The sequence below is a fragment of the Lissotriton vulgaris genome, chromosome 2_1 (assembly GCF_964263255.1).
Source record: "Lissotriton vulgaris chromosome 2_1, aLisVul1.2, whole genome shotgun sequence".
NCBI lineage: Eukaryota > Metazoa > Chordata > Amphibia > Caudata > Salamandridae > Lissotriton > Lissotriton vulgaris.
In genome coordinates, this window is record NC_141687.1 from 1,250,581,635 (window position 1) to 1,250,605,877 (window position 24,243).

The 24,243-nt window shown below is 40.8% G+C and overlaps 1 protein-coding gene across 1 annotated transcript in view; it reads left to right on the forward strand.

The window, feature by feature from the left end:
- Positions 1 to 24,243, forward strand: part of LOC147732447 (uncharacterized) — an 899,668-nt gene that overhangs the window by 464,347 nt on the left and 411,078 nt on the right. Inside the window, exons 9-10 of the mRNA XM_086956972.1 lie at positions 22,057 to 22,148; positions 23,678 to 23,783. Of these exons, the coding sequence (XP_086813098.1) occupies positions 22,057 to 22,148; positions 23,678 to 23,783 (198 nt within the window). The remainder of the gene's footprint in view (positions 1 to 22,056; positions 22,149 to 23,677; positions 23,784 to 24,243) is intronic.

Genomic DNA, 24,243 nt, shown 5'->3' on the forward strand with positions numbered 1-24,243 from the left:
GACATGCCTTCTCCCCTGCTCCCCAACATCTCCCTGGCCCATCTCAATAAAGGGTGCTGAGCAGGGACATGTCATCTTCTTTGTGGGGAATCAATATGCAGCAAAGTTTATCTGCTCCACATAGCAGGAGGCGATAATTCCAGCCGCATGGGGCCCGTGATGAACGCTTATAATCGCGTGGGTATGAGAGCGAGATAAAGAGGCGCAAAACACACACGGCACACAAACCTAGGCTACACACACAACCACACACACACACAACCACACAACCACACAACCACACACAACCACACACGTCTATCTATCACCCTCCCTCTATCTATCTATTGCCCTCACTCTATCTATCTATCTATCTATCTATCTATCTATCTATCTATCTATCTATCTATCTATCTATCTATCTATCTATCTATCTATCTATCTATCTATCTATCTGTCTGTCTGTCTATCTGTCTATCTGTCTATCTGTCTATCTATCTATCTATCTATCTATCTATCTATCTATCTATCTATCTATCTATCTATCTATCGCCCTCACTCTATCTATCTATCTATCTATCTATCGCCCTCACTCTATCTATCTATCGCCCTCACTCTCTATTAATCTATCAATCTATCTATCTATCGGCCTAACTCTATCTATCTATCTATCTATCGCCCCTACTCTATCTATCGCCCTCACTCTATCTATCCCCCTCACTCTGTCTATCTATCGCCCTCACTCTGTCTATCTTTCGCCCTCACTCTGCCTATCTTTTGCCCTCACTCTATCTAGCTATCCCCCTCTATCTATCTATCACCCTCTATCTATCACGCTCTATCTATCGCCCTCTATCTATCTATCTATCTATCACCCTCTATCTATCTATCGCCCTCACTCTCTCTATCTATCTAGCTATCTATCTATCTATCGCCCTCACTCTATCTATCTATTGCATTCACTCTATCTATCCATTGCCCTCACTCTATCTATCGCCCTCACTCTATCTATCTATCGCCCTCACTCTATCTATCTATCGCCCTCACTCTATCTGTCTATCTATCGCACTTGCTCTATCTGTCTATCTATCGCACTCACTCATTCTATCACCATCACTCTATCTATCGATCGCCCTCACTCTGTCTATCTATCACCCTCACTCTATTTATCTATCTATCCATCGCCCTCACTCTATCTATCGCCATCTATCGATCGCCCTCACTCTATATATCTATCGCACCACCACAGCATCACTCAGGGGCACCACAGCATCACTCAGGGGCACCACAACATCACTATGCGCTACCACAGCATCACTGAACGCCACAGCATCACTCGTCGCCACAACAACATCACTCAGCGCCACTACAGCATCAGTATGTGCAACCATTCAACAACTGGTTCAAATATGTTCTCTCAATGTTTCAAGCTTTATTACAAATGTCACAAAAAGATGTTAATATTTCACTTCTGTTCTTGGATTTTCGTCACAATAAAATACACTGAACATAATCTTCTCAAATGTTATTTACAAAAGTTTAAGCTATTGCTATTATAAATTACAATAACTTTTATTTAAGTATTAATTATTTAAAAAAATTAAAAGACATTTTTATTTGTAATATCAATACATCTAAGTCACGTAAATACAAAACATGTTGCATTACAAATGCTATAGGTGTCACATTTGCAAAAGGTAAAAGTATTGGCATTGTAAGTGACAAAGCTATTAATTTCGCTATTTTCAAAACCAACACATAAATAAAAAATGTGTCATTTACAATACCAATAGCTCAAACTTTCCTAATGCGAGACCTATTGCATTGCAAATGCTTGTTATAGAAGTAACCATGATCCTATGAATTAAATTATTTATAACTTTATGGCTCTTTATTTCCGCCCTGATAACTTTGTTGCATCAGTCCCTCCTTCTTTGTAAGTGACTGTCAGAAATCCTATGGCCATTTCCGTAATGTATTGTCTACCTCCTCTGTTTGCTATACAGTTGATGAAAAGGCTTAAATGACAGCAATAGAGTTTATTTAGCTCTGAGATCAGACAGCTATCAAATTTCCGAACCAAGCTAACCTGCACAGCTCATCCAATAGCTGCATTGAGTAGGTTCTTAAATAACTCTTTTTGTGCTACAATTGTACTGTTAATTAGTAGTTTAGACTACCTGGAAGTAACAATTGTAACAATAACACCAAAGAACTCTGCTATACCTAAGAAATGATAGTAATGGGATGTCCCATAGTGGAAAGGTAACATATAAATCTCCTGGGCTAGTGTTGCTTGCGAATAAAGATGGATCCATAGTAGTGTATCTACATTGCCACCCTTATCTTCTCGCTGTTTTTAGTGAATGCTGCTTCTAAAAGTAACATCTGTCTCAAATCTACGAGTCATGTTAGTGTCACTATTGACGTCTTCTTGATCCTCCTTTTAGTCAACCTATGTGTTCAGGTGCTAGGTGAAGTTTCTGTTCATTGCCAGCATACGATTTCTTTAAATAACTTAAAGAGTACTGGTTCAGCTTCTTCTTTATGCTGCACCTCAGCTGTAATCTTTGGCTTAGCTGAATCACTAGAACCTTATTCAAACCACAGCGACTTTGATGGAATGTGGCAAATAGGTCTGAATATAGAACAGTAGAACCAAAGGCAGTGTTGCACTTCACCAGGACTAATCATGATGCGACACACACGATACCAAGGGCAAAAATACTAGACGTTAAGCTTACAATGAGATCTGCGTCCAAAGGGGAGCACAATTCAAAATCGATATTATTTTGAAATGAGATATCAGCATGAGGGAGTAACTGTAGAGTGATACATAACTGAACTAAAAAAGATAGCCTCCTGCAATATTGGTGCTTCCTTGGAAGAGCATATTAGAGATCAGTTCATGTTGCATTGTCAACGGAATAAAATTATGAGCAAAGTTTGGCTGAAAGATGTCCAAACCTATTATAACTGATTGAAATGGCCAAAAGAACGGACCAGCCTTGCCTGTGTAGCTCAACTAAAAATGAACTCTAATGCTCTTGAAGGACCTTCATCACGTAAAAGTCAATTCTAAAGCAAATCGTATGAATGAGGATGTAAGGAAATTGAAGGGGTGTGTTTTAGATGTAGGTCCTCTGGTCATTTTACAAACTCTAAAGACTGCCCTATTATTAAAGTTATTTGTAAAAGTTGCAAAATGATAAGTGATTCCAGCAAATGCTGTAGATTCGGAGAGAAGAAAAACAAGATTTAAAAAAATTGTGAATTAGAAGTACTGTTGGACCTGTCAGCCTTAGGCAAGTCAATATCCACGGACTTGACTGTATTAACTCTACTGGCTGAAAAAGCAAAGTATAAAAAGTAAAAGTTATACATTTGTTTCCTTGACCTTAAGGCCGCTTTCAATTCCGTCCCCCGTAATTTGCTATGGGCCAAGTTATCTGCAACAATTTAATCATGCCAAGCAGCTGATTAGGAATACCCCATATTCCGAAACAGCTGCTTGGCATGATTACATTGTATTCTAATATGTGGGTTCAGGTTAAAGTAGGAGCCAGTCAATGTACAGCTCGTCGAATTGAAACTAGTAGTTGCCTTAAACAGAGTTGCATCCTGGCACCATGTCTTTTTAATCTTTTTATGGCTGACTTACAGTTATATTTATCAATGGCTTACAAATGAATACTAAGAAAACAAAAATAATGACGATTGGTAGTACAAAAGAGCATGGAAGATTACCGGGTTACATATTAATACTGTTAAATTCTATAAATATTTGGGGATAACATTTGATGAAAGATTGTCTTTTAAACAGCATTTTATCAATCAAAAAGCAAAAGTTATAGCCTTGTTCTTTGCTTTTAGAAAATTGAGAGATACATTGGCAAACCACGAGCATTTACTTAAGAAAATGAAAGCAAAGCTGGATTCCTCTTTGGCTTATGGTTCAGTGATTTTTCGAGGTAAAGAGTCAAAACCCCTTGACAATCCACAAATCAAAGTTTTTAAATCCATTTTCAGGATCCCTAAGCTTATCGGGCACGCCAACGTCAGACTGGAATTTGGTCTTAAAAGACAAACTCTGATAAGACAAACTGCTTTTTCAAAGTTGTTATACTCCTTTTTCTGTTCTGACAAGGGCAGTCTTGTGAACCAATGTTGGCAGGCGATAATGTGGTATGGGTATGTTAAGGGCTGGAGAGCTTACTTAATGGAGAGTTTAAACAATTTTAAGTCTCCGCCCTTTGAAGATGAAACCATGAGTAAATTGGTGTTTAAACAGACAATAAACTGCTCTGCTTTTATCGATGTTTCTGGATAAGGGCGCGTTTGCTAAAAAGAGTCACTCCTGCTCATTAACTCCTTCATTAAATTAGAACCACAATCGTATCTCACAACACCTTTAAAATTATCTTTAAGAGACAGATTTATGCAGTTACAATTTGGGAGATACCCCTCAAAGGATGGAATCCCAAAATGTGGATCAAATTGGCCCACAAACAGTTGTAGGTTATGTGGTTTTTATAATGATCCTCTTACACATATTGTATCCACTTGCCCGCAACTGTTAAAAGAGAGGAAATCTTTGATAAAGTCCATCTTTAATAATTAGGGGTGAGAACATGTCGTCAAGCTATCATAACTTGTCTCTTTGGGAACTCGTCTGACTGCACAGTTTGTAAAGTTTATGCTTGTCGCAGAAAAAAAGCTTGTCTCAGAGTGCGACACCTGATTTTAGATGCTTGCCTAGAAAATTAATGATTGGTTCTATAGGATAATTTTGTTAGTTAAAAAGAAATGACAAACTAAAAATTATAATGAATTATTTTATTGGGTATCACAAAAATTTGAAATGAGAAGTGTAATCTCATACATTGTTCTTGGAGTTTCATGAAATGCTTTGAAACAGGAACTTAATAATATTTTATTAGCTAGCAGTAACCCAGTAAATCCAAATATTGAATCAATTACTTGCTTATTGTGGGCCTGTTTCACATGGGAGAATTTTTCTTTCAGGCTGCCTGATCTAAGAAATTTCACAGGTGCACTTTAATTATTGCTGCTAGATGTATAATATTACACATGCACTTTAATAATTAATGCTAGATGTAAAACATGTTCATGAAAACAGAGCCACCCAATAATCCCGTGAGGACTGGGTATAATCAATAACATATTTACAATTGTCCTCAAAGGAATTGTTTAGATATTCTTCATCAATTAATACTGTTGTAACTTAAGTGATCAATCATTCACCAGAAGCAAGGTAGATACAGTATAATACTGTTGTTTATTTCATAATTTTTATCAATTTTTTTTATCAAACATTTTTGGCATGGCAACAACAATACTACTACAGTTGATTAATTTCAGTAGTATGTAACACCTTTTGCTATTTACATGGACCAAACAAAACACCATGAAAAAAGAAGAATTTTTTATTGCAATACATTCCTTGTTGAAGCACAAAATGATATAAATGCAAGTAAAACAGTGTCAGGCGTCGACGTTTCGGTCCCTCTTCGGCTTATTTAATCCATAGGACCATCATCAGGACAAGTTGCACATATATATCAATAACCACCAGCCGGTGGTTGTAAGGCCTAAATGGGCAAAGATGTCCCAAAATGAATTGCTTGAAGCAATCTTTCACGTTAGTCAAAAAATTAATGTTCCAACCGAATCAAACGGTGATGTTTCAATCACTTTTAATTGGGAGCTGCTGCGTTCAACATCCTCATGCCTCGAACTACTGATATATTGATATATATGTGCAACTTGTCCTCATGATGGTCCTATGGATTAAATAAACCAAAGAGGGGCCGAAACGTCGACGCCTGACACCGTTTTGCTTGCATTTATATCATTTTGTGCTTCAACAAGGAATGTATTGCAATGAAAAATTCTTTTTTTTTGCATTGTGTTTTGTTTGGTCCATGTAAATAGCAAAAGGTGTTACATACTACTGAAATTAATCAACTGTAGTAGTATTGTTGTTGCCATGCCAAAAATGTTTGATAAAAAATTTTGATAAAAATTATTAAATAAACAACAGTATTATACTGTATCTACCTTGCTTCTGGTGAATGATTGATCACTTAAGTGACAACAGTATTAATTGATGAAGAATATCTAAAAAATTCTTTTGAGGACAATTGTAAATGTGTTATAGATGTAAAACATTGCACAGATACGTTTTAACTATTGCATTTTAATTATGGTTTTTAAAATCTGAATTTTAAAGTAGGAGTTAGTGTTGGTGGGTAGCTTTCGTCTAAAGATGCGTTATTAGATTTATTGGACTGATATAATCAAGTGGATTGTAAATATTGCTGTTAGATACTAGTAAGATACTACACATACTAACTATTGCTGTTTAATCATGGCATGAATTTAAAAATATTCGGGGAAGTGTAGGCTGTTTTATTGAGATTATCTGTTTATTATAAATTTGAAGGGATGCATTATGTAACCAGCCCGAAATAATGAATAGAAATATAATGCATACTGAAATTATTTTCAATTTAATGCATTATATAAGTTTATGATTTTTTTGTTTAAATGTGTTTTTAATGATTTTCAATTTTGCATTATATCCGTACACTTCAGGCGATACTATTACAAAACATTTGTAATTTGATACCATTATTTCACCTGTATCATTTTTTTAGTAAATCGTATCTAGATTAGACATTGATGCATCATAAACGTAACTGGTGTTTTCTCTTAGTACAAGTTTTTCAGCCTAAGGGATAGAGAATTAGACTGTTTGCAGCACAACATTAATTTAACCAACTGTAACCTCACATTGACTCCTGTGTTTGAAATTATTATTTGTTAAACATAATACCACGATGCACTTCAAATATCTATTAGCTGCTAGTTCTATTTACTCGCTTGCTCACATCGCTTGGGCTGTTTTGTTCATACTGCACTCTATCCCACAATATGCCTACTATGCCATGATTGTATGTTATGTACTGTGTTGTCTGGCTTGGACAATAGTCAGTGAAGGGTAATGCATCCGTCTCTGAATACTCGTTTCTGGACAGGTTAACGACATGGGTCTTGCGACCTAGTTATGCCTCCCGGGTCTGGTCCGCATTTCGGTCAGGTGAATGAGTGGGCTCGTCAGCCTGGTTCTGCCATATAGTGCGAAAATCCTCCCGGATCGCATCCCAGCACCCCACGAGTGGCTGTTAACGAATGCCTATCGCATCCTCACGACGCAGTGCTGTGCCCTCGGCCTGTGCCCAGCAGAGTAGCGATTGGAACCAGGCCCTCTCTGCAGGGGGGGTCAGGTGACTTCCAGTGCCACATGATCAGCTGCTTGGCCACTGTGATACCCAGATCTATATAACGGGACGTCACTTTGTGCTTCCTAGATCTCCGGTATAATCCCACTAAGCATACCTCCCAGGTCCAACTTAGCGCACGTTCAGCGCACTGCGTCAGGGTCGCAGTGACCCTTCTCCGAGTTTGGGCAGGCCCAGGCCATATGAAGCAAGTCAACCCCTACTTCACCACATCTCGGACAGCCTGCATCAGCACGATTAAAATATTGATTGATTTTGACTGGTGCTAGGTAGGCTCTGTGTTCTGTGTAGTACTGGATGAGCCAGAATCTTGCATTACGGGGTATTCGAGTGGGACCCTCGAGGATGGCCAACCATTCACGTTCAGTGCAGGGACGCTGCAGGTCTGCCTCCCACTGAGCACGTAATGAGATTAATTGTGGCACCGTGTGCGTTCTCCGTTCCCCCACAAACCTTTTGACAAGGTGCTGGCCTATACCCAATTAGTGGAAATTTTGGGCAACTAGGTGCGTGGGTGGTTCCTGCGCTATGTTACCCCATGTAAGTTGCAGCCTGCGTACCACTGCTGCATGCAGTAAAAACTGGCCCTGCGGTATACCCGAGTCCTCCACTTGCACCTCAAAAGATAATAGTTGACCTTCATTTAATAAGTCCCCTACTTTCAGAACGCAAACATCCTCCCATTGCACCAACTACACTCCCATTACAGCGCAGTCTCTCCTGGGCGTGCACACTATGGGAAGGGACGGTGCATATGAGATCACCCTGCGAGTAAGCTGCAGGCTACGGCGATAGCAATAATGGATTGTGTACAATGTGTGATCGATAAACCACAAAGGATGCACTCCTTTGACATGAAACGAAAGCGTTTCTTCACTCACTCATTATAATCAGGTTGTAATATTCAACATTTCCATAAATTCATAAATCTTTAGTTCGTTGATTTCATAAATTCTTTTATTAGTTCATTTCTTCTCATCATATTATATTGCAAGGAATTCAATTATGTTGCAAATAATTCATTTTAGTCATGAATATTCTGTTCTTTATAATATGCCCAATGCATTTCGGGTTAATGGACTAACCCTTCGTCAGGGGCCTGTCAATAAATGAAAAAAAATACAGGACCTTAGCATTCAGAAAAACAACAATTACGTACATATTACCTAAGTAAACAAAAACAATACAGTTACTACATAATGGTATTGCCATAATTGTCAAGACACATTTTTGAAAACAAACAGCAAAGTGCTAGTACACTCTCTTAACCGGATAGCATGATATTGAGACCAGCCTGTGTTATTTGTGATTGCTAAAATAAATCGGGATGGCTTGATGCTGCAGTGTGCCGTCTATCGTATACAGAATAGGTCACTACCCAGTCTGACAAAAATTGCAAAGTGCCGATTAAGGCGGCTGCTGAACCGAGAAGGCATTAACTAGGATAACCAGAATGCTACGGGAGTAGCAAATCATAATAAGGCTGAAAACAGAAATTAAACGGCGGAAAGCGGACTTACTGGAAACAAAGCGGTGTACTCGTTCCTTTCCGGGTACAGGATCAGATGGATGAACGCGAAGCCAATCACGAGGCTTCTTGTATCGTGGGATAGGTCACGTGGTGTCAGTTGGTCCCACACATAACTACTTGATAACAGAGAAGTTTTAAAAAGAAAATATTGCGAGAGTTAGTGTAGAAAACTTGACTTGACGAGTGGGAAAATGGGAAAATAGAGAAAACCTTCGATCAAATGACCGTCTTTCAATACAGGCCGGTAGCCATGGTAACTAGAAAACGCTAGACTATTGGACGGGAGTTCCGATCACATGTATATTGGTATCAATAACGGATGGAGAGTAGAATAATAAAGTTTTCAGGATACTGTCTATAAAAACAAGTGACTTTGAAGTATACAAGAGTTCTAGAATGTAAATATGTGATCCGGTTAGCAAGTAAATGAAAGTTGAATGAAATAGTAATGGTGGAATAACAATGATGGTACAGCATTAGTAAGGATGGTGTAAGCAATGATGTAATCATACTAAATGAACAAAATCATACTAAATGAACAAAATGAACAAAATAAACATCAGACATCACATATATTCAAATAAATAGGATGTTGAGGAATTATAACGAAGCATAATGTACATAGTCAAATTTAATTGCTGGCTGGGTTCATATAAATCCGTTCGGTATGAGTCGTTAGTGGGGGAAAGAAGGGCCACTGCCCCATAGCTGTGTAACAGTTAACATAGTTCATAGAAAGCATGTTAGTTCAATTCTGTCATTCATCCCAATCGGTTGAAGAGAATGTAATTTTTTAATCCAGAAAAATTCAGCCTGTAAAGGTTGTTTTACTGGATCCATGTTGCAGCGTTGTGGGAGTATCTCAAGTATGGTAAATCTTAATTGAGAAATTTGGTGGTTGGCTTCCGACCAGTGCATAGCTATGGTGGATTTGTTGTTCATAGTACGTATATTACTCTTGTGTTCAGTCATTCTTACTTTGATTTTTCGTTCAGTTTGACCGACGTATGTCTTACCACATGGGCATTTGATTGCATAAATGACATTTTTGGAGTCGCATGTTTCTGTGTATTGCAAATCAATCTTATAACCTTTGGTGGGATGCATGAATGTTTTACCAATTATAACATTATTGCAATGGATGCAATTATGACATTTTGCCATCCCTTTATACTGAGGTTCTGGTTCTTTTTTAGCAGAGAGGATCTCTTTCATGTTTTTTGATCTTTTGAAGGCAAAGGTCACATGTTCACTGAATAGACTCTGTAGATCAGGTTCCGCTTTGATTAAAGACCAATGGCGATTAATGGCTTTTTTGATCTTTTGTGATTCACTAGAGAATTTCAGCACACACACTGTTTTTTGTTCTTTAGTTTGTTTTGAAGACATCAATAGACTTTCTCTATGTAATTTGGCTACTTTTTTTTAAGGATTCTTCTAAGATCTCTTTAGGATATCCTCTTGCTAGATATTGTTCTTGTTGCTCAATAACAGAATCATTGAGGATTTTGCCATCAGAAGTGATTCTTTTTAGGCGAATAAATGGAGAAGTTGGTAAGTGCCTTTTTAGGGTATCAGGATGAAAGCTCTGAAAAAGTAAACTTGAATTTCGATCTGTGGCTTTTTTGTACACTTTAGTTTGTATTTGTTGATTGACCATGGTGATTTGCACGTCCAAAAAAGATATAGTTTCATCATGTATTGTATGAGTAAATTTGATTCGTGGATTCAACAGGTTTAGCGAAGCTAAATTGCAGATGAGTTGATCTTTTTTACCTCTCCAGATCAAAAATATGTCATCAATGTATCTTTTAAAAGTGACCAGATTAGAGGTCCAGTCACTGTTGTGCAGAATGTGGTCGAACTCGAATTTGGACATGAACAAATTCGCATACGAGGGGGCCCCCCGAAACCCATAGAAGTACCGTTACATTGATTGTAATAATTACTTTTCCATTCAAAGTAACTATGAAAGAGTGAAAAGTGCATCAACTCAATCAGGAATATTTTGTTAGCTTCACAGTCGTCATCTCTTAACAAGTTCCATTCAAGGGCATCTAAGCCTTCATTATGTGGGATTGAAGTATAAAGTGATACTACATCTACTGTACATAGCCAATATTCTGTTGCTTCTTCAAGTTGAATGGTTTTAAGTAGATTGAGAAACGCAGTGGTATCTTTTATGTAGGTTTGACTTTTCTGCACAATGGGTTGTAGATACCAGTCAACATATTTACCAATACTTTCAGATATTGACCCACAGGCTGTCACAGTGGGTCTGAAAGGTGGTTACAAAGCATTTTTATGTATCTTGGGTAGCATATATAATTTGGGTCTTCGTGGATATTTCCTGTCAAGAAATTTATAGGTTTTTTCGTCTATCCATTTCATGTTGAGTGCATGCTCAAGAATTGTTGTCAGGATTTTTTGGCACTCCTCAGTCGGATCTGAATCTAGAAGCATATATATGTCTTGGTCTTTTACATGTTCATTGACGCTGTTTTCATAGAAGCTAGTGTCCATAATTATGAAAGCCCCTCCTTTATCAGCTCTTTGGAATGTTAGGTCTTTGTCGTTGGATACATTTTTCAATGTGCTCCATTCTGTTTTAGATAAGTTCATTTTGTTGGGTTTTTTAAAACTGATTTTCTGTATATCTGATATAACTGATCTTTCAAATGCTTCAATGGTTTTGTGCGAATAGGGGGCACAAAAAGTACTTTTGGGTTTGAATGGTTTAGTATTGGATACTGTAGTAATCGGTGTGTCTTTAAAAAAGTATTTTAATTTGAGTGTCCTGAAGAATTTGAATAGAGCGATTTCGGTTTCTGGCAAATTGGTGTGATATGTGGGGACAAAAGAAGTTCCTTTATTCAGCACTGCTGTCTGTGCTTTGGTCATCACTTTCGAAGAAATGTTAATCACTAATTCGTTTTCGTTGTCTTTTGGCTCCTGGTTCTCTTTGCTATTTCTTCCTCTGTTTCTTCTGCCCCTCCTGTTGCGATGATAGGTGGTGCATTGGCAGCCGGGCTTACATCTAAAAAAGACTGTTTTTTAGATGTACTGGGTTGTTGTTGTTTCTCAATTGGTGGTCTGGATTGAGCGATGTCTGATTCTGAGACTACGCTTTCTTGCGATGAGTTGGTGGATGATTTCGGTTTGGGTTGTTGCCATTTCTTCTGATTATAAATCTCAGCCCAGGTGTATACTTCATCATACTTATAATCAATTGTGTCCCTTTAATATTTCCTAACTTTGCGATCATTTACTTCTTTGGCGTATTTGTCCAATTTTGCGTTCACATCTTCTAGAATTGTTTTTAGATCTGGAAGTTTATCAAGTTCCTTTTTCATACCTTCTAGGTCCGCTTCTATTTCTTTCGAAACCTTTGAAAGTTCTTGTATAATTAATAAAATTAAATCAAGAGAACATTTGTTGAGGATCTGGTACCATTTTTCTACAAATGATTTGTTGTTTTTACACAGCATAGGTTTTAAGGCGCTTCTTAGCCCCCTCGGTATCCTTTTGTTTTTGTGATAGTGGATTAAAGTTGTGGCATGAAGCCTTTGGTTAATTTCTTTCCTACTTAGGAATTCGAACTGCCGTATTAGTTGTGCTGTAGTTGATAGCAATAATGGGCCACATTAAGCATTAGATGGGCTGGCGGCCTGCCCTTCCTCCTGGGGTGGAATAACTCAACCACCTGCGAATGAGTGAGAGCCGGTGCTTGAGTCGCCAGGGCCTCCAGTTGGCGTGCTCTTAACCATCGCACCACCCATTGGAGTTGAGCAGCAAGGAAGTACTGCTCCATATGTGGCAGTGAAAGGCCTCCGCAAGTTGTTGAGGGGTACAGTTTGGTGATGGCCACTCTACTGCGTGAGGTGCCCCAGATAAACTTCCTCACTACTGTTTGTAGATTTTTGAACAGCGCCCGCCTAAGACAGGACGGCATAATAATACACATGGCACGGGAGCACCACCATCTTTATCAGTGCGATTCGGCCCATAACTGTTAATGGCAGTTTGCTCCAAAAGGCCATCTGTGTTCGCACCGCAGTGATAGCGCGCAATAGATTGCCGTCGTGGAGATCTGTCAGGTCTCTGTAGATTTGTACACCCAAAAATTGAAATGCAACAGTTGCCAATGTACTGGTCTACCATCAATGGCCTGGCCTGGGTATGGAATGGTGGCTACAAAGGGGTACAGGCATGACTTACCCCAATTCACTCAGAGTCTCAAAACGGCTGCAAACTCTAACATTGTTCAGTCCGCAACCACCTAAGGAGGTCTAACGTTTTTTAGGTACATTGGCAGTTCATCTGCATACAGTGACACTCCATGCAGGCCATCACCTAGTGGGATTCCCCGCTCCTCTTGCGATCTGCGCAATGAAGCGGCCAGGGGCTCGATGGCCAGCGCAAATAGAAGCAGTGACAGCGGGCAACCCTGCCTGGTGCCTCGCTCGATAGGAATCCGTTCGGTTATGTATGGGCCTGTTTTGACCCTGGCTATCGACCGGGTATAAAGTAATCAAACGAGACTCGGGAACTCATCACCTAAATCATATTTGCGCAGTGCAGCAAATAAGAAGCCCCACTCCAGGGTGTCAAACACCTTTCCCAGATCTATCACTAGGCATCCTGAGGATTCTCAAGCTGTTCCGGAATAGTGTGCTACTCAAAAGAAGCGGCGTAAATTTAATGATGTACTGCGCATGGGTACAAAACCGTTTTGGTCTGGATGGATCAGCGATGGGACCAGTGGGGCCAGTCTGCAAGCTAAAATTTTTGCCAACACTTTGTAATCAGCATTTATAATTGGCAGCATACGGTAGGAGCTAATTAGCTCTGCATTCCTATTTGGCTTCGGTAGCGATATCAGGAGAGATTCACGTAGGGTGTCAGGCAGAGCGCCCGCCTCCCGCCCCTCATGAGAAGCTTCAGTGCCAAATCTTGTCGGTAAGCTTTGTAATATTCGGTCGGGAAATTGTCAGGTCCTGGTGATTTGCCTGTGGCCAATGAGTGTATTGCCTTGTGGACTTCTTGCAGAGTTAACGGCTCATTCGGTTCATCACGTTGTTTTTCAGTAATTTGTGGCAAGGTCAATGGAGTAAGGAAAGAGCTCATGTCTGGGGGCCTTGCATTATGCACCACGCGGTACACTGTAGTGTAGGGTGCCGTAAGCTCTACACGTATATCATGTTGTTTAGTGAGGATGCACCCATTTGCTGATGGCAAACGCAGTAGGCCGATTGTGTCTGTTCCTGTTTGATCATACGTGCAAGTAGCCTACCTGCTCTGTCTGCTGCTGTGTGCGTACGCGCAGCATGAGTTGCATAATTTAAACAACGCAGTCTCTCTAACACCTCTGCATGTTTCTGCTTCTGTGTTTCTATTTCATATTGAGTGCGCCTCTCGATAGTTCAGCTTCCAGCCTCGACAATTTATTTTCTATGTGCGTTATTTCCTTGTCTAGCTTGCTTTCGGGCGCACCAACTCAGACCCAAACATTGACCTCAGACTGTGGATTTAACTGCATCCCACAGCAGCCCTGTGTCAGCCACCGAGCCTGTATTCTCTGCAAAATATGTGTTGATGGCTGTGCTAACTGCTTCCCTAAATGGGGGATCCTCCAGTGCCAGAGGCTGCAGTCTCCATACTTATGTAGTGAGCCCCACTTCCTCCCCTTGCAGGTGCATTATTGTGGGTTATGATCTGAGTGAATTTTACCCAGGTACTCCGCACCTACAAACGGTGTCAGTATCAGTCGATTTGCAACAAAGCGGTCAATACGAACATGCAGGTTGTGCAGGTGGGAATACATGAGTATCAGCGGGTTGAGTGATCTCCAAACATCTAGCAATTCCCAGCGATGCATCCAGTACCCCAGCAACCGAGCATTAGATGTTGCTGCTCTTTGCAAGAGTGGTGGGAACGATCTGTCTAGTGTAGTGTCAAGTACTGCATTGAAGTCCCCGCCCGGTAACCAGGGAACATCACACCAGCGCAAGAGCTGACTAGTCAGTGCCTGTCAAAACTCTTTCTGATTAGTGTTTGGGGCATAGATGGGACCCAGCACCAACGGCTTCCCATTTAGGCGCCCTTTAGAGAGGACATATCTACCATGCGAGTCGATTTCAGTTACCTCTGGCATAAGCTGCATTCCCGGTCTGACCCAGATCAGAGCCCCCCAGCAAAAGAGGAGCAGTCTGTTGCTAGAATCTGCCCCCTCCAGCGCTGCTGCAGCCTCCCTATCTTTGGCTTGGCGATGTTGGTCTCCTGCAGGAATGCCACATGGGCTTTATGCCGCTTGAGATAAGCGTAGACTTCATATCTACGGGACGGTGTGTGCAGCCCCCTGACGTTCCAAGTATTTATATTAGTGTGTGACATGCATTGTAGAGATACAATGGCGCTGCATGCATGTAACGTAGTGTGTTTGACCATGGACGGTTGTTTAGCGTGTCCACGGCAAATGCATGATGTATATTTAGTGTTTGTGTGTTTGTGTGCATTTTGTGTCAAGGAGTTGTGAAAACGGGACGCCATGTGCTGCTGAACAAAGAGAGAGCAGAGGGACAACAGGTATCTGCCCAAACAAAGAACCATGCCATGTGGCAACTAACGGCAACGTGCGCCAAGTTAGACATATTGGGGGCGGGGATGGGTATCAGATTTTGGTGCGTAGTGAGTGCTATAATATTATAGACCCATTATACAAAGGTGTAATCACGTGCTTTGGCTCGGTTTCCACCAGGGAGTGGTTAACTGCCGGTCAGCACTTGGTATAGATGAGCGGGCGTGTGTCGGCGTAATGCATAGCTACATAAGCTAGGGTGTCCCATGAATCGTGTGTACATTACCCCTGTTTGCACATATTGACTGAATAACATACGTATAGGATGTCTAGAGTCCAGGCAGTCCATCACATCATGTCATCAGCAGTCTCCGGAGTCACCTTTGGAAGCAGCTGCGAATCCTCACCCACCGGCCACACCGCCAAAGAGCTAGTCTCTCTGGAGGAATGCTCAGAAGAAGCATCAGTGTCTTTGCTGGGGTGCCGATCTCTCATGCATGCCCTGCTCTCAAAACGCCCTGCTGTTCCTGCTGTGCCTGCTCTGGGTTGGGAGCAGTCGCCAGCTGGCTCGTTGGTTCTCCTGAACGTGTTCCTCAACGTCATCTGCGTCCTCTACAGATTCTTGGTCGCAGTTCCGCATTGTTTCCCCTCTGGCTCGGCGAAGTGTCATAGCCCGCAGACTCGATCCAGTTCCAATGCTTCACTGTCACCATTGAAAAAATGAGTGGACACATCTGCAACCACTCCTAGAGGAGCCGGAAATATGAGGGAATACTTTATCTTCAGGTCCCGCACACGCTTCTTTACTGAGAGAAATGTATTACGCTGCCTCTGTATCCCAGAGGGATAGTCTGAAAAGAACAGGACCAGAGAGCTGTCCACCTTTACTGTTTACATTTTTTGGTTTCGCGGAGGACTGCATCTCTATCCTTGTAGTTAAGGAGTCGGAAAAGGAAAGGACATGGTCTAACTCCCGGTATTGGCCGGCGTGAAGATACTCTATGTGCTCTCTCTACTGCGAAGTACGAAGAGAGAGAGTCCGTCGGCATTAAGGATTTCAACCAGGCCTTCATGTATGGGGGGGGCATCCCTGCCCTCCATGCCTTCTGGTAGTCCCACCACTCTGACATTGTTCCTGCGGGAGCAACCTTCGGCATCGTCCACCTTGCGTTCCAGGGACTGTACTCGTTTCAGTTTACCCACCTCCATGGAGAAGTCATTAGTGATCGCAGCAATTGTTGCTGTTTCTGCTGACAACTCGATCACTTTTCCGGCCAATTTCTTGTGATCTGCATGTAGGAGCGTGAAGTCAGACGTGACTTTGTCTATGCGGTTTTCTAGTGACGCTCTAGTCTCGCAAGTGTTTTACTCATGTTGGTTACTTCTTGGAGTACTGAATCGATTGTCGACTCCAGTGTTGAGGACCCAACTGCCCCTATGTCTCCAGGTGGCCGGGTTGACGCCATAGTATCCGTTGCCGGTTGTGTATGGGCAACAGTCGATCCCCCTTGAGGTTTACCCATCAGTGATCGACCTCTATGCGCAGCCCACAAGTTGACCAACTCAGCAGTGGGGCCCCAGATAGGTTTATTAGGTCTGGGCAATGGCCACTCCTCTCATCGCTCCAGCCGCACTTCTTTAAGCGGCCCCAGGACAGTGTGCCTATCGTGGCAGCAAGGTTCAGGGCTTCAATGCCAGCGCATTCGGAGTTCTGCGTCACTGCCCGATGTCCAGTAGCTCAATAGTGTGCTGACAATAGTAAGATTCCACAGGTGTTCTCGTGATCAACTTTGTGATTAGCTGCAAACTTTTACCACTGGCTAGTACATTACACATGCGGGGCGGGCAAGAAGCAACCCACTCTCTCTCAGCATCACCACAAGGATCACCGGGTGCAGTGCACAATAACTCTCCACTTCTGCATTATGGTATAGGAGCAATAACTTGTGAGCGCCGCTCTTGTGCCTCGGAAGTCTATTTGCTTTGTGTCGTCTGACAGTGGCGAAGGTGCAAGGCCTCTCAGGGACACACAAGTTATTTTCCTCAGTCAAGCAGCCTCTACTGGGACCACAGACAGTCTCATCGGATAGTATGAGCTGTATACAGTCTGGTGCGCCTCAAAAAGTGTTAGCAGGCCCCGGCCCCTGCACTATTCATTAGGAGCGCCGTATCAGACCTCCTGATCGCAGCCATGTGCACAGTCAGCGGCCGCTCCTGCCAAATCTCACTCCGGCGCCTTACTCCCACAGACTCCTCAGTAGCCTGCCTCGCCCACTGCCTGTCTCAGCTTGCGGCCCGGGTAAGCCGCAGATCACCTTTAAGGGTTCAGCGAAGCCGCCCCGCTTAGCTCATCCTCTTCAGTGCTGTAGGACCGCCTTCCATGCCAGTCGTCAGAGCCTGCTTTGTGTGTCGGCGGCGCCCTTGGGGCCTTTACGCGCTGTCCAGTCAGGGGCGCTTGCCGGTCGGCACCACCACTGCTCACCTGGGTCCGAGCGGAGTCCCCTCAGCTCAAACAGGTACGCGCAGCGACGCTCTTTTTCCGCTCACTGCACTCTTCGCCAGGAGTGAAGTGCTGGTAACGTCCACAGCTGGTGTTCGTGCACGCTTTGCATCTATCTTTTTGGTGATTGTGTTGCTGCCGCAGCTCCCAGTTCTGGGGCTGAGTTTGGGCCACAGGCCATGCTTTCCGCGCTGCAGTGCTGCACTAAGATGGTCTGCCGTCCATCGGGCACCTAGGAACATCAGGAGCACCCCGACATGATCACAGCGTCTCAGGGCACCGGCTGAGGTACAGGAGACAGCACGAATGCCGCTTGGGGTGCAGGATGATTGCCGGATTCCTGAGTCAGTGGACGGAGCCTCTCAGAGTGTGTCCACCATCTTCGCTGGCTAGCCACGTCCCCTATTATATAAGTTATGATATGTAAATATCAGCCGGATAAAATTGGTATAATTAAGCTTTTGTCGCAACCTAAAGGATTTTTTTTTCTTTCTTTCTGCTAGTAATGATTTTTATTAATCAACAATAAAGAATTTCTCTCTCTCTCTCTCTCTCTCTCTCTCTCTCTCTCTCTCTCTCTCTCTCTCTCTCTCTTGGATGCTATTATTAGGATGACATTTTGAATTTTGGATGCACAAGGGAGGAATATAATATGAGAGTAAGAATGCTGTTGAATTTGTTGAAGACCAATAGGTTAACAATAAATTGAATACTTGGGTCATTTGATTACATTTTCTGGCATAAGACCAAGATCTGAGCTAGTAGACGTGATTGATTCGTTGCAGTCCCCTACTGGAAAAGAGGAAGAGGCAGTGCTAGGCATGATGAAATTCTATTCCAAGTTAATGGAAGGTTTATCATGAAACACTACTACAATATGGAGGTTAATGAAGAAAGGATTAATTTAGTGAAGTGCGAGTGAGAAGCAATTTTAGACTGTGAAAAATGACCTGCAGAATGTTCCAGAATTTCAAATCTAAAAGCAAAGTTGTGTTTTATGGTATGCCAGTGTAAAAGGACTAATAGCTGTATTTGTGCAGTTTGGGAGTAATTTTTAGTTGAAGACCATTGCTTTTGCTTATAGAAGTTTGAAAGGGTCAGTTATTGAGCGAGAGCTTTTAGAAATACATTGAGGCATGGAGAAGCGTAATAAAATTGTGTGGGGTTCTGGATTTGATATTTGGATGGATCATAAACCCCTGGTACAGGTTCATGAAAAGATAGGTTTGCATTCCATATCAGCTTGTATTATAAAATGGGTTATAGCTCTGCAGGAATTTTCTTTCGTATAGTCCAAGATTGTATCTTAAAGCAGCAGATCGTCTTTTACATTTGGCGAAGGACGATTCACCAGCTACCTAGCGTCAGGAATATATATTAAATCAGTAGTTGATTAAAGTGTTTTCTGTGTCCTTTGACACTATATCTAGGGATAAACGGATAATAACAATGAAGGATGGTCCTGTGTTCAGCTAAGTAAAAGACAAATTGCTTAAAGGATGGGGTCTGAAGAGTAGGATTGTGCATGGTGAGGCATGAATTGCCCTTTAAAGAGAATTTTCTATTTAGAGTGATTAGGCTAATTCCTTACAAGTGCCTTTGAGGAAAACAATTTGACTTAACTTAGGAGGTGCAACAAGCCATCTGTAAAACTCATTGTAGGCTTTCTGAAGGATGTTGTTGACTTGGTATGAATAATCAGATTGAAAAGATTGTTCTAGAATGTGTGGAGTGCTGGATTACTTTTAAGCTAGAAAAATCAGGACTCCTCCCCTGACTTGTAGAATGATCTCAGGCAGGCCATGGGATGTTCTTGGCTTTAATATAATAGGTCCCATTCATGTTCAGAAAAAATTGCTCTAGTCCTGATAGACATATTTTCACGATGGCCTAAAATTAAGTTTGTGGGCAACCCTAAAACTAAAAGCCTGAATTCTTAAATGAGGCTTCGACTTGTAAAAGTTTCCATCTAATGTGCTGATTGACAAAAGGACGTAACCAATCTGTTTTAAAAAAGTAGAGGTATAGACCATTAGAAGTGAGCTTTATATCATCTGAATGGAAATGGAGTAATGGAGCCCTTTAATAAAACAATTAAAGAAATAATTGAACTTTATAAAGAAATGTGTTAAGTACAGAAAGAGGACACACTGAAATCGTTGATGGGTTACAGAATGATTTATCATCCTACAGCGGGAAATATCAATTTTGAAATATTCAGAGGGAGAAAAATAAATGCCCTTTTATTATGTGCATGGAGGAGGTGGCAGAAGGAGAGTTATGCATGATAGGACATGTATGAGCTAAAGATGTGAGAGGAAAGGATGATGACACAAAGGAAAATGTTGTATGATCTCTGCATTACTAACTTATTGAATTTTAGAAGACGAGGGTGGGAAGAAAGAGAAAGAATTATATAGGGATTAATTTACCAGTTTCTTGCATTGTATATTCCAGTTATCTTTTTTTGTTTAGGCCCTTTGTTGTTGTATTAAAATGATGGGTGTGGCATTCTGCCCAGGGCTATCGCAGTAGAACACTGTTCTATTGTTCTACATTCAAATCTTGATGTATGTGGATTATTGGAAAAACAAAAACTGATCAACTATATTGGTGGAAATCATGATTGGAAAGACAATTTTAAGGAAATACAAATACATCAAAAATTAAAATAAACTTTTTAAAGGAAAGATAATTGTAAGGAAAAATCCAAAATTACATTAAATGTGGTTGGAGTTTAGGTCTAGTGAGGGGTTTTTGGGGCCAGGGTTGGCTGATGTGTAGGGGTGGTCAGGGGTTTTTGGGTGTCTAGAATGGGTGGAGTTTAGGCACACAAAGGGTTTTTAGGATTAAGTGATGGGTGGATTTTAGAGGTGGTGAGGCTTTTTAGGTATCAGTAATGGGTGGAATTTAGAGGGGCAGTGATGGGTTTTCAGGGTTCATGGATGAGTGGAGTTTAGGGGTGTGAGATATCTTTAAGGCTCAGGGTTGGGTGGAGTGTAGGAGTGTTAAGTTTTAGGGTTCATGGTTGAGTGAAATTTAGGGACGGTGTTCGTGTTTAAGGTTCAGTAATGGTAGAGGTTAGGGGTGGTGAAAAGTATTTAGGTTAGGATTGGGTCGAGTATAGGATGGTGACAGGTTTTAAGGATTCAGGGATGGGTAGAGTTTAGATGCAGAAAGGGTTTTTTAGGGTTCAGGTTGGGTAGAGTTTAGGGGTGGTGAGGGATTTTTGGAGTCATGGACGGCCGGTGTGGGTTTTTTAGTGTTCAGGGATGGGTGGAGCTTGGGTGTGGTAAGGGGTTTTAAGCAGTCAGAGATGGTTGAAGATTGTGTGTAAAAAATGGCTTTTAGGGTTCAGGAATGGGTGGAGTTTAGAGGTAGTGAGGGGTTTTACTGATCCGGGATGGGTGGAGTGTAGGGATAGAAAGGGCTTTTAGGATTCAGGGATGGGTACAACCATTAAAAAAATAAGCATGCAGAAGCCAATTTCGATCAAAAAGACATTCAATTAATGTGTTTCTATGAAATGGTGAATGGCATTCATTCTGAAAATTTACATTAAACAGTTTAGGTGAAATGGTTTCTCTGTAATGATATTCCATGAAATTGTTTATTCTATGAAATCACATACAACCTTCATGTCTATGCTCCACATCTATGAAGAGTGCTGTGATTTGAATAAGGAATTAGTGTGTGATCTGAGCCAGTGACTATGGCTCAGGTGAGAATAAAGGAGGAGTTAAACCTGTACCTAGGAATTAGGTCTTCATTTATGGAGGATCCTGCAGTGTGCTGACAAATCTTTGACTTTACTTTTATTTGACCCGTTATTAACATTCAGTTAAGCAGGTCAGCTTTTCTGATGGTAATTTATTAAGTCCGGTCTGTTGGTTAACATTGTGCTCAATACTCTGTGCTTTATATTTCTTTAGTTTTGGAAAGCAGTAACAAATGAATATGTTTTCAGTCTAAATCGCACAGCATTCCATATGATTTTTTTATATATTGATATTTTTCGTATTCTCTAGATAATGGTTTTGTAGCTACATAACACTTCTATTGTGTATATTTTACTTCACTTGTAAAATAATCCTAAACACAATTAATAGTGTGTTATGGTAATTAAGTTATATTTTTCCCACAGGGTCTGTCTGACTATACAAAATGGTTAACACAATATTCTGCCAAAAAGAATGTGACTGCTTCCAAAACAATTACCTGTCGATCCTATGCAAGGTATAGTATATCCTCAAACTAATGGCAGGCCAGGGGGAAGATGTCATATTGTTTCGGGTAAAGACTAAATAATGCTTATTTTATATTGGTGAATATATCTAGAATAGCATTGTTAATTGTAATAAATTTGTTGTGTGTCTATGATGTGAACAGCGATTCAAGCTCGGTATTTTTAATGTATGTAATCAAGCTTTCACAAATGATTTAATTAATTTTCCCACCTCTAACCTAAATTCCTTTGTTTGAATTTATGATTTTATGCACTATTCAGTAATTCAATTTTTTATCATCAATAAAATACATTATTCAAGATTTGGTGTGATCCGTATTGTGGATTACTGGTATACTTAATTTTAAAGTAAAAAGATAGTTATGCATCGGAAATGTTGTTGATTTTAACCTATGTAGAATATGGGCACAAACAATACTGTACCTTTGTGCGCATGGTGTACTTTCTTCAGCAGATCTATCAGAGTTCTCGGTAAATATTCATAGAGAGGTGAAAATATCGAAGGCAAGGGGCCATATTGTGTAACATTTGCGCTTCAAGTTTGTATAATCGTTTTCCTACTGCACAATAGAGAATGACGCAACCAGATTTTGTTACACACAGTGTTGCTTAAAGGTGGTTTTGTGCTATGTGCCTAATATTACGTCTACTTAAAATGTGAAGCTAACTTTGCATTGTAGTAAAAAATCTGTGTACGTTTAGAATAAACTGACAACATTTTATACCTAGAAAACATAGTAAAAAATGGAGTGAACTTGATTTGTGCATATTTTGTTTCTTGTATAATCAAAAATGAGCAAACTGTTGTACATTAAACCTTTGCCGATCTTTATATAAAAAAACTGTTTGAGTTTTGTCAACACAACAGACATTTTGCAGCTATACTTTGCTCTTTTTTTTCCAATGGTGCACACCTTTATAATATCTCGCCCTAAGTGCTCCCATGGCCTAGGATTCTTGCATTGTTTTGTGCCTTCTTCCTGAAGGTATGCGTACGTGGAGCTGGCATAAGGAACTCAAACAGTCTTGTTTTATTTTTCTTTTGAATCTGGTACTTGTAGTCCTGCTGCTGGAAATGGGTACCAGAATGCTGCATAAAAATATAACTGGATGAACGGCTCATGCACTACAGGTGACTGTGTACGAGTCATGCGCATCAATAGGTATAAAGTGAAACAATTTCCCTATAATTCTCTCTGGAAATTAGAGGTTATGAGTGATGCAAGAAAAATGTAAGTGCCCCACTTTAGAATGAAGCAAATGTAAGTGCCCCACTTTATAATGAAGCAACTGAGATTGGTTGTCTATCATAAAATATTCATTTAATCCGCCTTTTTCTGTTTAACAGCAGTTTTGTAAGGGTTATTAGTCAGCATCCGATGAATGTATGTTACGTATGATACCACAATTAAAATTAAACCAGGCCCGGTAAAGCTACAGGGAATATAATTATTGTTAATGCTTGATCATATTTTTGGTTCTCCGTCCAACTAAAATTCCCGTGTTCTGCATATTTTAGGATTGGAATCATTGGAAATCCTTCAGATGGCTACAATGGCAAAACAATAGCCATGACAATTGCGAACTTTTGGGCTGAGTCCACCATTTCAGAGAGCAAAAAACTGGTGAGAAATATTTTATTGCGTTACCATTTGAGTGTGTCTGCTCCCTGCCAAATTGACCAAATGTGTACTTTTAGTTCATTGTTCGAACCTTAAGACTGTAGAAAGAAAGACAGAGAGAGAGAGAGAGAGAGAGAGAGAGAGAGAGAGATTAGATAGAAGGTGAAAAAGAGAGACTGAAAGGCAAAGAGAGGAGAGTGACAGAATGACTGAGAATTATAGAATGAGATAGAGGAATGGAGGGAGAGAGAGCCACAGTAGACCGATAGAGAGTGAGAATGAGAGGGTGAGATAGGGGAAGAGAGAGAGGATATATTGAGTGTGAATGAAGGCCTAGAGTGACAGTGATAGAGGAGAATGTCCAAAAGACGTAGAGAGTGATAGTGATGCGAAAGAAAGAACAGTAACACGAGACATAGAGAAAGAGAAAGTAAGAGAGAGAATTTTGGCATTATAGACGGCG